This window comes from Silene latifolia, chromosome Y (assembly GCF_048544455.1).
Source record: "Silene latifolia isolate original U9 population chromosome Y, ASM4854445v1, whole genome shotgun sequence".
NCBI lineage: Eukaryota > Viridiplantae > Streptophyta > Magnoliopsida > Caryophyllales > Caryophyllaceae > Silene > Silene latifolia.
In genome coordinates this window covers 104,366,920-104,381,869 of record NC_133538.1, presented here as the reverse complement: position 1 = coordinate 104,381,869, position 14,950 = coordinate 104,366,920, and the positions used below count along the sequence as shown (strand labels likewise).

The window sequence follows — 14,950 nt, the reverse complement described above, 5'->3', positions numbered from 1 at the left end:
TCCATAGCTTTGTCTACTGGTTAATAACCAAACTTGTATCCTCTAAAACTCTGAGATTCATTTTCAGTCACATACAATTTAATACAACAACACAAACAATATTCAATGCTTGCAATTGTCTTCTGCTTCCACTTACAAAGATTCAATGTTATTACTCATATTTAATCAACATGGTATCAGAGCTCTGGAAAGAGGAGACTGATAACTACTATGTGGTTGAGCATTTAATACATCGAAGCACCTTTCTCTGCCTATATATAGTGCAGTTCATTAACATTGGAAAATCATCAATCTTACTTCTCTTATTCTCACTTCTTTCCTAACTATAATACTCAATCCCTTCAATGGCAATGGAAAATCCTTTCACTTCTGAAAACAACAACATAATAGCAACACCTTCAGTCATGGAGCGTACAGATCCTCTGTACTTGCATCCTGCTGAATGTGCTCATCCACTGGTGATTAACACTAAACTATCAGGCATTGAAAATTACCTAGAATGGAAAAGGCAAATGGAGATTGCCATTTGTTCCAGGAGGAAGGTAGGATTCTTGACTGGTGGTGTCAAAAAACCTGTCAATGATCCTCTGAAAGAGGCTACTTGGGAAACCTGCAACAGTCTTCTTATCAATTGGATTCACCAAAATGTTGAGAAATCCATCAAGAAGTCTGTCCTGTACACCAAAACAGCAAAGGAAATATGGGACTACCTACAAAGGCAGTTTTCTGTCAGCAATGGAGCCAGAAAATTCAGACTCAACAAAGAGCTAGAGGATCTTGAACAAGGAGAAAAAGACATCTGTGAATACTTCACTGAGTTGAGTATTCTATGGCAAAACCTTGAACAGATGTGTGACTGGCCACCAGTCACTCAAGTCACTGCTGAAATAAATGCATGGTCTCGATGCTCAACATAAGGAGCAAGAAGAAAGGAAGTTATTCCAGTTCCTTAATGGTCTTCACCCTTCCTACTCAACCATGAGGACTAATGTGCTGATGATGTCCCCGTTACCAACAGTATAGGAGGTTGCTGCAATGTTCCAACATGAGGAGGCCCAAAGGAGGAACTACAAGACAAATGAAAAAGTAGTTGTTGACAACTCAGCCTTTTATGTTGGATCTGGATCTGGCCTGAAGGAGAAAGATCCCAACATGTCCTTCTGTACTGCTTGCAAAAAGAAGGGTCATGTGAGAGAGAACTGCTGGAGGATAGTTGGTTATCCTGCTGATCACCCCGTGTCCATCAGATTTCCTGAGAAATCTGTTGAAAACAAGTCCAGAAGTGGGCCTCAAGCAACTAATCAGGGCAACTATCAAGGTTCAGGAGCTAAGCAATATAGGACTGGTATGGACAAAGGGAAACATGGATCTAAATTTAGACATGAAAAGTGTTGGTAAAATTTGTATAGGGTAACAGTGATAATGATCATAAACTTGGATATCAACCGAATCACGAAGAGCACGCTTTCCTTAAGAGTATTTCGACCCTATTTCATGCCTTGGGTTACACGTAATCCCTTGTAGGATAAGACGGTTGAGGCCCTCTTCATCTAGGCAAAGATAAAGAGAAATACTTTATGGAATTTTTATTTTGCTTATCAATGTCAAAACTGAAAAAATTCTTATAAAGAAAATAATCTCTCAATCTTCTTATATATACATAGAATATATGATATATATATATATATATATATATATATATATATATATATATATATATATATATATATATATATATATATATATATATATATATATATAAGTATGTTAAAACATGGATAAGGTCGTTGGTTTTCGTGCAAAACCAACTTCACAAATAATCGCGAAACATGATAAATACGAAGTAACATTTATCACAACCTTATCCATAATAACACTATTAACTCGATAACCCGATTATATGAGTGTGCACTCCGCACCCCCTAACTCACATTATATCATTTCCAAGTTCAAACCGATTTTAACTTGAAAAACCGAATACACTTAAATGACTTTGTGATCAAAATCACCAACATTCCTCCCCCATTTAAGTGTATCCCTTGTTTCCTGTAAAGCAACAAAGCAAACAAATCTATGCATAAATGAAAGTGTCCCAAGGATTGAACTTCCACATTAGTACATTACACATTCCAAATATTCGAGAATCAGGGTGTCCCACGGATTGAACCCTTCAACCCATTCTTAATACATGAAGATAATATACAAATAAATTCAAATAACTCCAAAAATTTTATTCTTGACACTTTTAACAGCCATGTGTCCATATCCATTCATGAGCGCATACAAAGCCAAGCTCGAGCTTTAAGAAGCGGCTACACTTCACACTCATATAGGTGGATTCTTTTAATCATGGCCTGTAATACCATTTTTTCAAAGATCCTACCATTCTTGCAGGTTCAAGCACATCCTTTTGGGACATTATAAATTATGTGCTTCAATCTTTCATAATAGGCTTTCCACATTGAACTCAGCCTCTAACATATATTAGAGGGGAGTTGGGTGTCCTACCACAAAAGATCAATATAGGCTTTACCATCCCAATATCCGACTTGTTAACCAAGTCCCTAGTTGATCCTTTATGCAAAGTGATCCACTAGATACGTTGAGATCTCATTAAAACAACCAAGATCAATTCCCTTTTATGATAGTCCATAAATCGTGTTATAGCAAACACCCCGGTGCACCGTTATTCACTATCAAAAAATCATGGATGAAATTGGTCTAATACTTTTAAGTAATACCGTAGATTAATTTCTTTAGCTACTTAGCCTTAACCGGCTATGCTAACACTACGCATACCAAATCCAATGTCAAACTCATAATGCAAATTCGATCTTGAAAATCAATATACTCATGGTACTTTCCCAAGTAAAATATACTACCACTAGTAGAAAATAACCTTCTACATATGGTACTTCAATTTGCAAAATAATATCCCTCTAAAATCGAAGGAAAATGATATAGGACAAACCATAATTCATGGTTTACTTTATTCACTTTCACACTTGCTTAATCGCTTGCCAAATATGAGTACTAGCTATACTAGTATACTTACTCAACTTGTCAAACTGCAATACTTAAGCCCTTATGAAAACCCGAGTCTATGACTCCAATATCACTATTGAATAAAAGCATCATACTCGATCTTTAGAAGTATTAACCGGAGAATAATAATCATACTCCCACCCTTAATTCTAATATCAAGAATTATATTACCTCCTCCATGTCTTTCATAGAAAAACGTGATAACAGAACCACCTTTTACAAGGCAAATAATATGTGCTCTATGCCAAATATCGACTTGACATCAATGCTGCAAAATTGACAATTCCATAACCAGACTTGTCAATAGTTGTACATTCATTGTTATTGACTTGTCTCGTACATGGTTAAACCACCATGACTCCATAATCTCACCATAATTATCACAAACCATCATTTCCGAGATTATACGGTGAACTCAATTACATCAGCAAGCCTTTAATACTTTACTAAAGATATTACTATACATGTTCAAGGTACTACTTAATCTTGTCACACAACATCAGATTGCAATATATAAACAAAGAGAGATTAAAACCACTTAATATTGTATCATATTAAGAATTTAATCTGATAACCAAACATGACAACATGTTTTAAGTAACCGGTATTAATATTGTAACAATTTTAATGTCATTACTTGTCAATAAAATAATCACCAACAATTCAACACAGACGGTAAGAATGTGAAAGTGGTTAGACATAATCCTATGTTTCACATAGCAATTGACTCACCAAAGAAATATTTACAAACATGAGTCAATCATTACAACATTAATCTCAGAATAAAACAAAAGAAAACATGAGTAATAATCACATAAGGATGGTAGACAACCAAACCACATGATAATTCTTTATCAACATTCATCCATTTGATAAATAAACAATGCATTAATTCATTGATAAATTCCACACATTGTCAATCAACGATGCAAGCACAATATGTAAACCATGGTTGTTTATCATTTCATTCATCATATAAAAGCATTAAAGATCATAAGCATTGACTACTTATCTATCAACGGTATTTGCAATGTCAATCTGCCAAACCATTCTTGACACATAGACAGATAACTGATAACCGCCAAAAGTTTCGCACAGACCCACGCGAACAACAACAAACATTTGAACCCATAACCAGTGACGTCCACTCACAGACGGATATACTACCATGTTGACTTCCGTGATCAACGTAAAATCATCCCAACAAAATTCTGGAACCATATATCAACTTCACTGATTTTTGTTCAAATATTGATATCGAGTATACCGACCCGTTCATCATCATTTCCCCAAATGCCTAATTTCACGAAACCCTTGCAATCCTTCATATATGAATGCAGTGGACAATGTTTCAGAAATTAAATTACCAACGATCATGGCCTAATCATTCCATTGTCGCACGAGATATTCATGTACACAATTACTTTCAATAAATGGCGAACAAAGCCATGAAGTTTACGTAGTCTCATCAAGTAAAATAATTGAAAACAATTCTAACGCAATAAAACCTTCTCTTGATATCAAGTGTACCAAAACGGACCATAATCACAACGAATAATAAATACTCTTAAGAATGTTGGTAAAATTTGTATAGGGTAACAGTGATAATGATCATAAACTTGGATATCAACCGAATCACGAAGAGCACGCTTTCCTTAAGAGTATTTCGACCCTATTTCATGCCTTGGGTTACACGAAATCCCTTGTAGGATAAGACGGTTGAGGCCCTCTTCATCTAGGCAAAGATAAAGAGAAATACTTTATGGAGTTTTTATTTTGCTTGTCAATGTCAAAACTGAAAAAATTCTTATAAAGAAAATAATCTCTCAATCCTCTTATATATACATAGAATATATGATATATATATATATATATATATATATATATATATATATATATATATATATATATATATATATATATATATATATATATATATATATATATATATATATATATATATATATATATAAAGTATGTTAAAACATGGATAAGGTTGTTGGTTTTCGTACCAAAACCAACTTCACAAATAACCGCGAAACATGATAAATACGAAGTAACATTTATCACAACCTTATCCATAATAACACTATTAACTCGATAACCCGATTATATGAGTGTGCACTCCGCACCCCCTAACTCACCTTATATCATTTCCGAGTTCAAACCGATTTTAACTTGAAAACCCGAATACACTTAAATGACTTTGTGATCAAAATCACTAACAAAAAGTTTGCTGGAAATGTTGTTGCTGGTGAGGGTCCATCAGACTTTGCTGGATCTATAACTTTAACAACTCAACAATTTGATCAGTTAATGAGTAACCAGAAAGGTAAAGAAAGTGGCTATCCTTAAACTGAGGATGAGTTAGAGGCCAACTTTGCAAGTTTGAATTTAAACTGTAATTATGCTTCTAAAACCACACAAGAGTGGATAATAGATTCTGGAGCCTCTAACCACATGGTGTCTGACCTAAGTGTTTTGCAAAACATTAAAGCCCTGGACAGTAAGCACAAGATAAATCTACCCAATGGGGAAAGCACCACAGTTTCCCACATAGGAACATGCACCTTTGACTGTGGCCTAACTTTGAAAAATGTCTTGTCTGTTCCTAGTTTCAAGCATAATTTGATGTCTGTCCATAAACTAACACAAGATGAATGTTGTTATGTGATATTTTATGCTAAGCTGTGTGTTATACAGGACTCTCATACGAGGAAGACTAAGTGGATTGGAAGAGAGAACAGAGGTGTTTATTATCTATTAAATAATAACAGTCAGTCACACCCTAAGTTAGCTAATCAACCTGTTAAGATGAAATATCCTACTCTATGTAATGCTAATGTCTCTTTTGATTTAGGCAAGGACTCAGGTGGCATATTTTCTACATGCTGTAATGCACCTGATGTGACACTCCGCGATAAAGCGGAAAATATAACTAATAAATTAAAGCGGAAATTTGTGAGATCTTAAAAACTTTTTAAAATACAAGTTAAAGATTAATACGCGGGTGCCAAAACGAAATGAAACAAATACGATAATAGACAAAAATTAGGTTATTACAACCCAAGTCTAGAAAGCGGGGAAAAGATATCCCACGAATAAACATATAAGGGTTTCTAAACTAGAAACTAAGGTCCAGGGGTTTAGTTCTCGCTAGCCCACACGTCTTCCCCACGTAAGCATCTTCCAAAACCTGTCATTCATGTAAACATGAACGCCACAGTCAGTGGGGAGTAACTCAAGGTTCTCCCAGCCAGAATATGTCGAAAAGCAGATAACAAACAATACTTAATCAAACATATTAATCATGCAACATATGTGAACCATGAAGAATAAGGAGATATAATGAACAATCATGGTGCAACAGGCATAATACTTTCTTAATGAAATAGGCATGAAATATTAGAATAAATATGCAATAAAGGGCATAGAACAACCAAGTCAACGAACTCATATTGACACGACTCAATAAGTGCAAGACATATACTTAGTATGAACTCACAAGACAAACCATCTAGACTCCAACCTCTTGGTAGGACGACGATCATAATACGGTCCTAGTCTAAACCTGGATCCAGACTCTCGGGATGGACGTCACCCGATTCGACAAACGATATACCAATCGTATCCAAGACTCGAAACATGGCACACACTCGTAACCAAAGGTCGAGTAACCTCTAATCGGAAACATGGCACACACTCGTAACCAAAGGTCCGAAGAAAGGCGGAAGGATATCCTAATTCGGAAACATGGCACACACTCGTAACCAAAGGTCCGAAAGAGGAAAGATAACCCAATCCGGAAACATGGCACACACTCGTAACCAAAGGTCCGAAAGGGGTAAACAAGGAATGTAAAGTAGTCACACAATGTAAAACGTCACACTTGAGTCACAATAGGAGTAAGAATGATCATGCAAACATCATATGACACGGGACCATTAATGTCACATTCATACTCATGGCTTGCATCTCACCATGAGTACGGATGGGAACATCAATCCCGACGATCATATCGCAACTAGAGGGCTTATAGCTCACCCCTAGTATCCGATAGGACCAAGACTCTCACAACAAAACAATACACGGCCTTATCCAGAATATGACTCTTCACAAATAACTATTTGATAAAGATAACTCATACTTGTCTTGTATTAATAGATATTCCATTTTCTAATTTAACATGCCGGTTAAATAAAATATAATAAATGATAATGAATGAATTACATTATATGAAATTACGGAATAAAATGTGACTAAGCCCATATGGCTCATTCATGATCCCAATATGTGAACCATCCTAAGCCCAAACAAGTGAACATTTCAAGCCCAATTGATGAAATCTAACAAATCCAACTCATAAAACATGACTAGTCCAACTAATAAGGCATAAAGAGTCCATTTACCACAATCAAATGAGCCCAACAACTAAAAATGTGAAAGATGATATTAACGATTTACGCTATATAAGATACGAGACGGATATTTAATTATTTCAAATAAACTAAACTTTGCGCCAAGAGTCCTCATACCACGGCTCAATGGCACACCCCTTTTTACAACTCACTACCACCCACAAACAACCCAAACTCACCATGGAAACCGTCTAGCCCCGTCTAAATGCAGCCGCAACTAGGCTATCTGAAAACAGCCCCAAAAACAGTCCATAATCGGCGCAAGAACAGTCCCAAAACCACATTTCTTGCCATTCAACTCCATGAGCAGAAAAAAAGAAAGAAAATAAATGTCCCTGAAACTCACAGGCATTTGTCGTATGCCTCAGCTAAGCACACATTTCAATTAGGTAAGGAATTGGCTAAGGCTAATGGTACTTAATTGTCTATCATCCTATCAAAACTCAACTCTGCGAAATCAGGACATTTAGTGATGCTTGCAAGCTACTTAAGTCAACACTACCATTGATACTCTCTCCTAAACATCCTGTCAAGCTCCCTATTTCCATATGTATAGTTGAACGTTTATATTGAACAATCACGTATCTAAGGCAAGGATCTAACACTCTTCTAGAGACTGGTTGAGGAAGAGATACAACAACAAAAAGAAGCAGCTGACTATCAACCCGGGCTAACTAAAGACGACAATCCAAGAACAAAACCACCGAATATCGTCCAGGCAAAACTCGTATTTTCCGTCCCAAAACAGAGAAGAAAAGCAGTACCAGTCACGGTACAAAACAAAGTTCCAGCCGCCATTTTTGTCCAAAATCAAGACGGAAATTGAAGACAAAGGTAAGACGGAAACAAGCACGCTTAGAGTACAAATAACCAATACATATTTCATCCAAGAAACTCAAAAAAGGGAACAAAAACAAGCCTGGCCGCTGCACATAACGGGGCATTTGCGGGGAACCCACGACGCCCTCCTCCATAACCGAATACGAGAAAACGAGTCAAAAACTATCCAAATAGTCAAGTAAAATAACCAGTAGCACCACAAATTCAACCACATACAAGAGGAAGACCAAAAAGGACTAAACTTTACTAAACAAGAGCATGTAAAACGATTACAACAAGACGAAATTTCGACATTTGTCGAGTAACCTATCACCGTTACCTGTTATGACCTCTTAAACGTCCAAGGAGCCGTCCAAGGGTGGTTCTAAACCCAAAATGGAAGAGATTAGCTCCAAAAATCGCATCTTTGAAAGACGGCCGAAATGAAACCGGATGAAAGCTTGGCTCTTTTTTATATAGGAAGAAGGAGAATGAGGAGAGGAAGCTAATGGAGTAAGTTTTATGAAATTTGGTTGAGGATTGGAGGAAGGATCTGAGCTTGAGAGGTGCGAAAATGGTGGAGCTGCTATGTTTGTGTTGTTGTTGCTGCGTTTTTGTTGTTTTCAAATGAAGGGGAAGAAGAAAAAGGGGATGCAACGGGTGTGGGGTTATCCGGGTAGATTAGTAGTAGTGTAGTACGGAGTTTATATAATAATAGTAATAACATATATATAATGACAAATTAATGATATAATATATAATAATAATAATAATATAAGGGTTATATAAATTAGGTGGTATGTGTTATTGACATAAGGTTGGTCCATGTTTAGATAAGATTCTCAAACGAAAAGTGACGGTCTATGTTAGACGGAAATTAAGACGGAAATTATTATTATTTGTCATTATTAAAGTTATCCGACTAAAATACGTACTTTCATACAAATTAAGCTTTAACATATTTTTATAGGAGTCTTGTTTAAAAATAAATTTAATTAAATTAGATAATTCGAAAATATAAAATAAAGTAATCAGACGGTTTACTAAAATTTAAATGTCAAAATGGGAAATTCGCGGGTGTTACACCTGACCCCATGTGTAATGGTTTACCTATTATCAATGTTCAGAAATCTGATGTCTGGCATTTAAGAATGGGACATGCTCCTGATGACAAATTGAAATACATTCCAAATATTCATAAACATCAACAACACCAATCAAAAAGAATTTGCATCACTTGTTCTATGGCAAACAAACTAAGGTTCCATTTCCCATCAAAGCTAACAGATCTACTGAGATATTTGACCTTGTTCATGTGGATATATGGGGACCATACAGAAAAGAAACAAGAACTAAACACAAATACTTCTTGACCCTGGTTGATGATCACAGCAGGGCTACTTGGGTCTATCTTATGCACAATAAATTTGAGGCAGCAAAACTTCTCATGCTCTTCTACAAATTCATAGAAACTCAGTTCAGTAAAACCATCAAAATATTAAGATCTGACAATGCCCTTGAACTCACAGAAGGAGATAACAAAGAATTCCTATTGTCAAAAGGGATCTGGCACCAAACCACCTGTGTTGACAGACCCCAACAAATTGGAGTAGTGGAAAGAAAACACAAACACCTCCTAGAGATCAGTAGAGCAATAAGATTTAGTTCTGACTTACCTCTGTCCTTTTGGGGTGATTGTGTTCTAACTGCAGCCTTCCTCATCAATAGACTGCCCACTCCTCTCCTGAGAAACAAGACACCATATGAAATGTTATTCAACAAAGTACCTAATTATGATAGGATAAGGGTGTTTGGGTGCTTAGCTATGGTGTATAACCCTGTGAGAGACAAGGATAAATTCATTCCTAGAGGTATTCCTTGTATTTTTATAGGATACCCTCTCTCCCAAAAGGGATACAAGGTTTATGACATAATTCAGAAAAAGGCTTTTGTGTCAAGAGATGTTAAGTTTCATGAAACTGTTTTCCCTTGCAAGATCAAGAACTTTGCACAATTCATACCATCTCTACATTCAGGAAAATATCACCAACCTGAGGGCTCTCCAGTAGTGAATACTATTGCAGAATTTGTAGACCCTGAAATGCACACAGAAGAATAACCTGTACAAAGTCAAGATCTCACCTCTGATAATCATATCCATGAAGTTCATTCTGAACTTGAAGTTTGCAATGACTCAGGCATACCAACTAGGGAAAGAAGAGCTCCTGAGCGGACAAAGGACTATGTGGTCAATAACCCTGTCATGGCACCATCCACAATATCCAGTGTGCCACAACTTCACCTGGAGACATCCTTTGCTGGTCACATCAGCACTGCAATTGTTGAGAATGACCCTCTCACATACCAAGAAGCCATACAACATCCCAAATGGATTGAAGCAATGAATGCTGAGCTACAAGCTCTACATGAAAACAACACTTGGATACTTACTAATCTACCTAAGAACAGAAAGGCCATTGGTTGTAAATAGATATACAAGACCAAATATCACCCAGATGGTTCCATTGAGAGACATAAAGAAAGATTAGTGGTGCAGGGCTTTAGACAAATGTATGGAATAGACTATGATGAAACATTTGCTCCTGTAGCAAAAATGTCTATTGTTAGAGCACTACTAGCTATTATTGCTATTAAAGACTGGGACACATGCTAGATGGATGTGGCCAATGCTTTCCTACATGGAGAGTTAATGGAAGAAGTGTACATGAAACTGCCTCAGAGGTACTGTGATGGGAGCTTGCAGTCTTTTGATCAGGGGGAGAGTAAAGCTTCTGCAGCTGAAGGGAAAGTTTACAAATTGCTCAAGTCTCTCTATGGCCTGAAGCAGGCACCTAGACAGTGGTTTTCTAAGCTCACTCAGGTTCTTCTCACTTGTGGCTTCAAACATTCCCATGCTGATCACTCTCTTTTTATCAAACAACAAAACAGCAGCACCACTATTGTCCTTATTTATGTTGATTACATGGTCATTGCAGGAGATGATCCCTCTGAAATCCAAACTCTCAAAGATCATCTTCACTCTTCCTTTCATATGAAAGATCTGGGGGAGTTGAACTATTTTCTTGGTTTGGAAATTAAGAGAAGCAGTGCAGGTCTTTTTATTTCCCAACAGAAATATACCCTAGATTTGTTGAGAACTTTTGGTATAGACAAATCTAGGGCTGTTCAACTACCTGTCAACCCTGTTATAAAGTTGGAACTAGGAAAAGGGACCCTCTTACCCCAACCAGACACCTACAGGAGATTGGTGGGCAAGCTCATCTATCTGACTATTTCAAGGCCTGGCATTGCATTCTCTGCTCAACTTCTGAGTCAGTTCATGCAATCACCCACTTCTGATCACATGCAGGCAGCTAGGAGAGTGTTGCGGTATCTCAAAACTGCACCTGGCCAGGGCATCTTATTTGCCAGTAATTCTGCAATACAGCTTACAGCTTACCGTGACTCTGATTGGGCTTCCTGTCCCTTTAGTAGAAAATCCACCACAGGCTTTTTTATTCTCCTTGGGAATTCACCTATCTCATGGAAATCCAAGAAGCATTCTGTTGTCTCAAGATCCTCTGCTGAGGCTGAATACAGGGCCATGGCAATGACTACTTGTGAGGTCACCTGACTATTTCAATTGCTTCAGGATCTTGGCCTCCACCACTTAGGTCCAGCATAGCTCAAATGTGATAATCAAGCTGCCTTAGCCATAGCTGCCAACCATGTCTATCATGAGCGCACTAAACACATAGAGGTTGACTGTCACTTTATCTGGGAAATGATTCAAAGAGGACTCCTAACCACCTCCTATGTCAACGCTAAGGAGCAGGTGGCAGATATATTTACCAAGTCCTGTCCCATTTCACAACATCAGTACCTTCTCTCCAAGATGGGAGTTTCATCAAGCTTACACTCTCATCTTGAGGGGAGTGTAAAGAAGACTCAGTACCAAAGACAAACAACTCAAGTTGCAAAGCTGAAGTCAGAAAAGAAGATCATAGAGGAGGAAATAGAGTCAGCTAATCACAACCTGTCATTTGCTTTATATTTCAGTTCCTTATGTAATGCAGGCCATAGTTCAGTCCATAGCTTTGTCTACTGGTTAATAACCAAACTTGTATCCTCTAAAACTCTGAGATTCATTTTCAGTCACATACAATTTAATACAACACCACAAACAATATTCAATGCTTGCAATTGTCTTCTGCTTCCACTTACAAAGATTCAATGTTATTACTCATATTTAATCAACATTGGTAATGGTGGCAGTGATGTCGCCGGTGTTGTCTGTGGGATGGTGGGGGTAGTGGTGTGGTGTTCGTTCCAAACAGATGGGGATGATGCTAAACAAAGATCAAAAGTGAGACTTGTTGTTCCAAACAGCTACTGTGGTGCCATAATTGGCAAAGGTGGAGTGACCATTAAGTATGCTCAAATTTGCGATCGACCTCCTAATTTCATTTGCATTAAGATTTTTTGTTAATTACAGGTGCTGGTGTCCACTATATTAAACAAAGAATCTAGTCATGCTCACAAGGGAAAAGATTAAACTTCATCAGAACAAAGAAGACTTGGTCTCAACTCTCAAGAATCATAGGGAATTTGAGGAGTACTAACTCGTATATGGTTATTGATCCCTGCATAGAATATAAATAATATGGAGCCCTCCAAACTAAGTTAGACGCAGCAACAATATTATAACCACAAGAAGGGTGATAACCGTCTGAAGCATCACACCCTTTGGTAGAATCACCTTCATCAACCACCCGAGGCTTGACACTCCTCCCATTCGCGCTTATCAGGATCACAGTTTCGCACCTAGTCCCACCATTGTACCACCCAGTTGACAGTGCAACAACCGGTGCCATAACAGGATAGTACTTGCTGTAATAATGTGACGGGACCATGCCTCTGCGGTTCTGAAAGGTTTTGAGGGTAAGAATTCCTGCGGTTTGGTTGGTTACGTCAGGGGAACACTGGAAGGTAAAATAAACCTGGTTTTGGACACAGCTGTTTGAGTTGCATTGCCTTGCTGGTGAACTGTTACCCCTAAACACACCAGTTGACCTGCAATTCTGTCCAACTAAAACACTACTATTGATTACTATTGTTAGTAACACAAGAATTGAACTATACATCAACAAATTCTTCATCTTTAACTTGGATGTTATTTTTTCGGGTATTTGAATGATTGATACAGTAAAGATAAAACAGCATATATATAATTTCTGAATGACGGAGTTTTCCTGATCTGATCTAGTGATTAGTGCTAATTGTTTTTAATTTATTTTTATTATTGTTATAATAATGTGGGTCAATATTGGTGGTTTGTTATAGTAGTGTAAAAGAAACAATAAATCCTGTAGAAATAATACAATTATCGCTAGGTCAGGTTTGGCTGGTTTTTGCAGCATATCTGATCTCATAAGTAAGAAATTGGTAACTAAGACAATTGGATTAGATAACATTATCATTTGGTTATCCAATCGAAAAAAAAAAAGACGTGAAATAGCGACAGTGACCCTCGTTTAATCATATGGATATTTTGTGTTGTGACACTTGAGAGGTTAGAAAAATTAGATAGGTGGGTTGTATCAAAGTTATTTAGCAAAGCAAATACCCCTAGGATTGGAATTATGGAACTTCGCTTATCGTGGTGAGTGTGAAAGAAAAACTCCATAGCAAAATCGCGTGCTTTTACTTTGTGATCCCGTTATTAACTTTTTGGCGTTCACTAACATGATTGAAATTCTTCGTCGTCGTGGTTGGTCTTATGCATTACACGAAAGTTTTGGATTCAAGCCCATTTACCATAAGCATAGGCGAACACCTAAAATGAGAGGATTGAGGGAATGCCAACTTTATTTATGGTGAAAGGTATGTATCTAGTGATTTAAAGAAATGTATTTATTAAGTTAGAGATATGTATTTAATAACTTATGAGAGTTTATCTAGTTAGATAAATGTATGTATCTAGTAATTTAAAGGAATGTACCAAAATTCATGGTACAAGCAAGAGCAATACCTCAATTTCTTCATTTCTGTAAATTAAAATCGATTTTAACTCTTAACTAATATATCATGTGTATCTACCAAACTAATTAAAGGTATGTATCTAGGGTACAAAATACGTGTATCTATCAAGCTAAGAGGATGTATCTAACAATTTAAAGGTAAGTATCTAGTAACATACAGAAGTGTATTTAGCTAGATAAAAAGGTATGTATCTAATAATATAAAAGAGTGTCTCTAGCAATTCAAAGATATGTATCTAGTAAGTTAATAGAGTATATCTAGAACCTTTCTCGTCCTAAATTTAGGATACCCTTCCCCCTCGTTTGATCTCATTAAGTTGCTAGATGCACTTCTTTTAAATTGATAGATACATACATTTAGCTAGCTAGATACGCTCGTTTAAATTGCTAGATACACTTCTTTAAAATTGATAGATACATACATTTAGCTAACTAGATGCGCTCGTTTAAGTTGCTAGATACATACCTCTAGCTAGTTAGATATACTTCTTTAATTTCTTAGACACATACGTTTAGTTTGCTAGATACATTCTTTTGAGTTTATAGATACATATCTAGAGGTGGCAATTATTGACACGACCCGAAAACACGACACGAACCCGACACGAAGTTAGCGGGTTAGGGTCA

At 36.8% G+C, this 14,950-nt stretch overlaps 2 protein-coding genes across 2 annotated transcripts; one reads left to right on the top strand and one right to left on the bottom strand.

Moving 5' to 3' along the window:
• Positions 1 to 344: 344 nt before the first annotated feature.
• LOC141628658 (uncharacterized) lies at positions 345 to 10,401 on the top strand. Its single transcript, XM_074441765.1, has 3 exons — positions 345 to 875; positions 1,024 to 1,345; positions 9,563 to 10,401. Exons 1-3 carry the CDS (start codon positions 345 to 347, stop codon positions 10,399 to 10,401), a joined length of 1,692 nt encoding a protein of 563 aa, XP_074297866.1.
• Positions 10,402 to 12,595: 2,194 nt separating this feature from the next.
• Positions 12,596 to 13,468, bottom strand: LOC141633614 (kiwellin-1-like). Its single transcript, XM_074446047.1, has one exon. It carries the CDS (start codon positions 13,439 to 13,441, stop codon positions 12,866 to 12,868), a length of 576 nt encoding a protein of 191 aa, XP_074302148.1. The 5' UTR covers positions 13,442 to 13,468; the 3' UTR covers positions 12,596 to 12,865.
• Between the last annotated feature and the right edge of the window lie 1,482 nt (positions 13,469 to 14,950).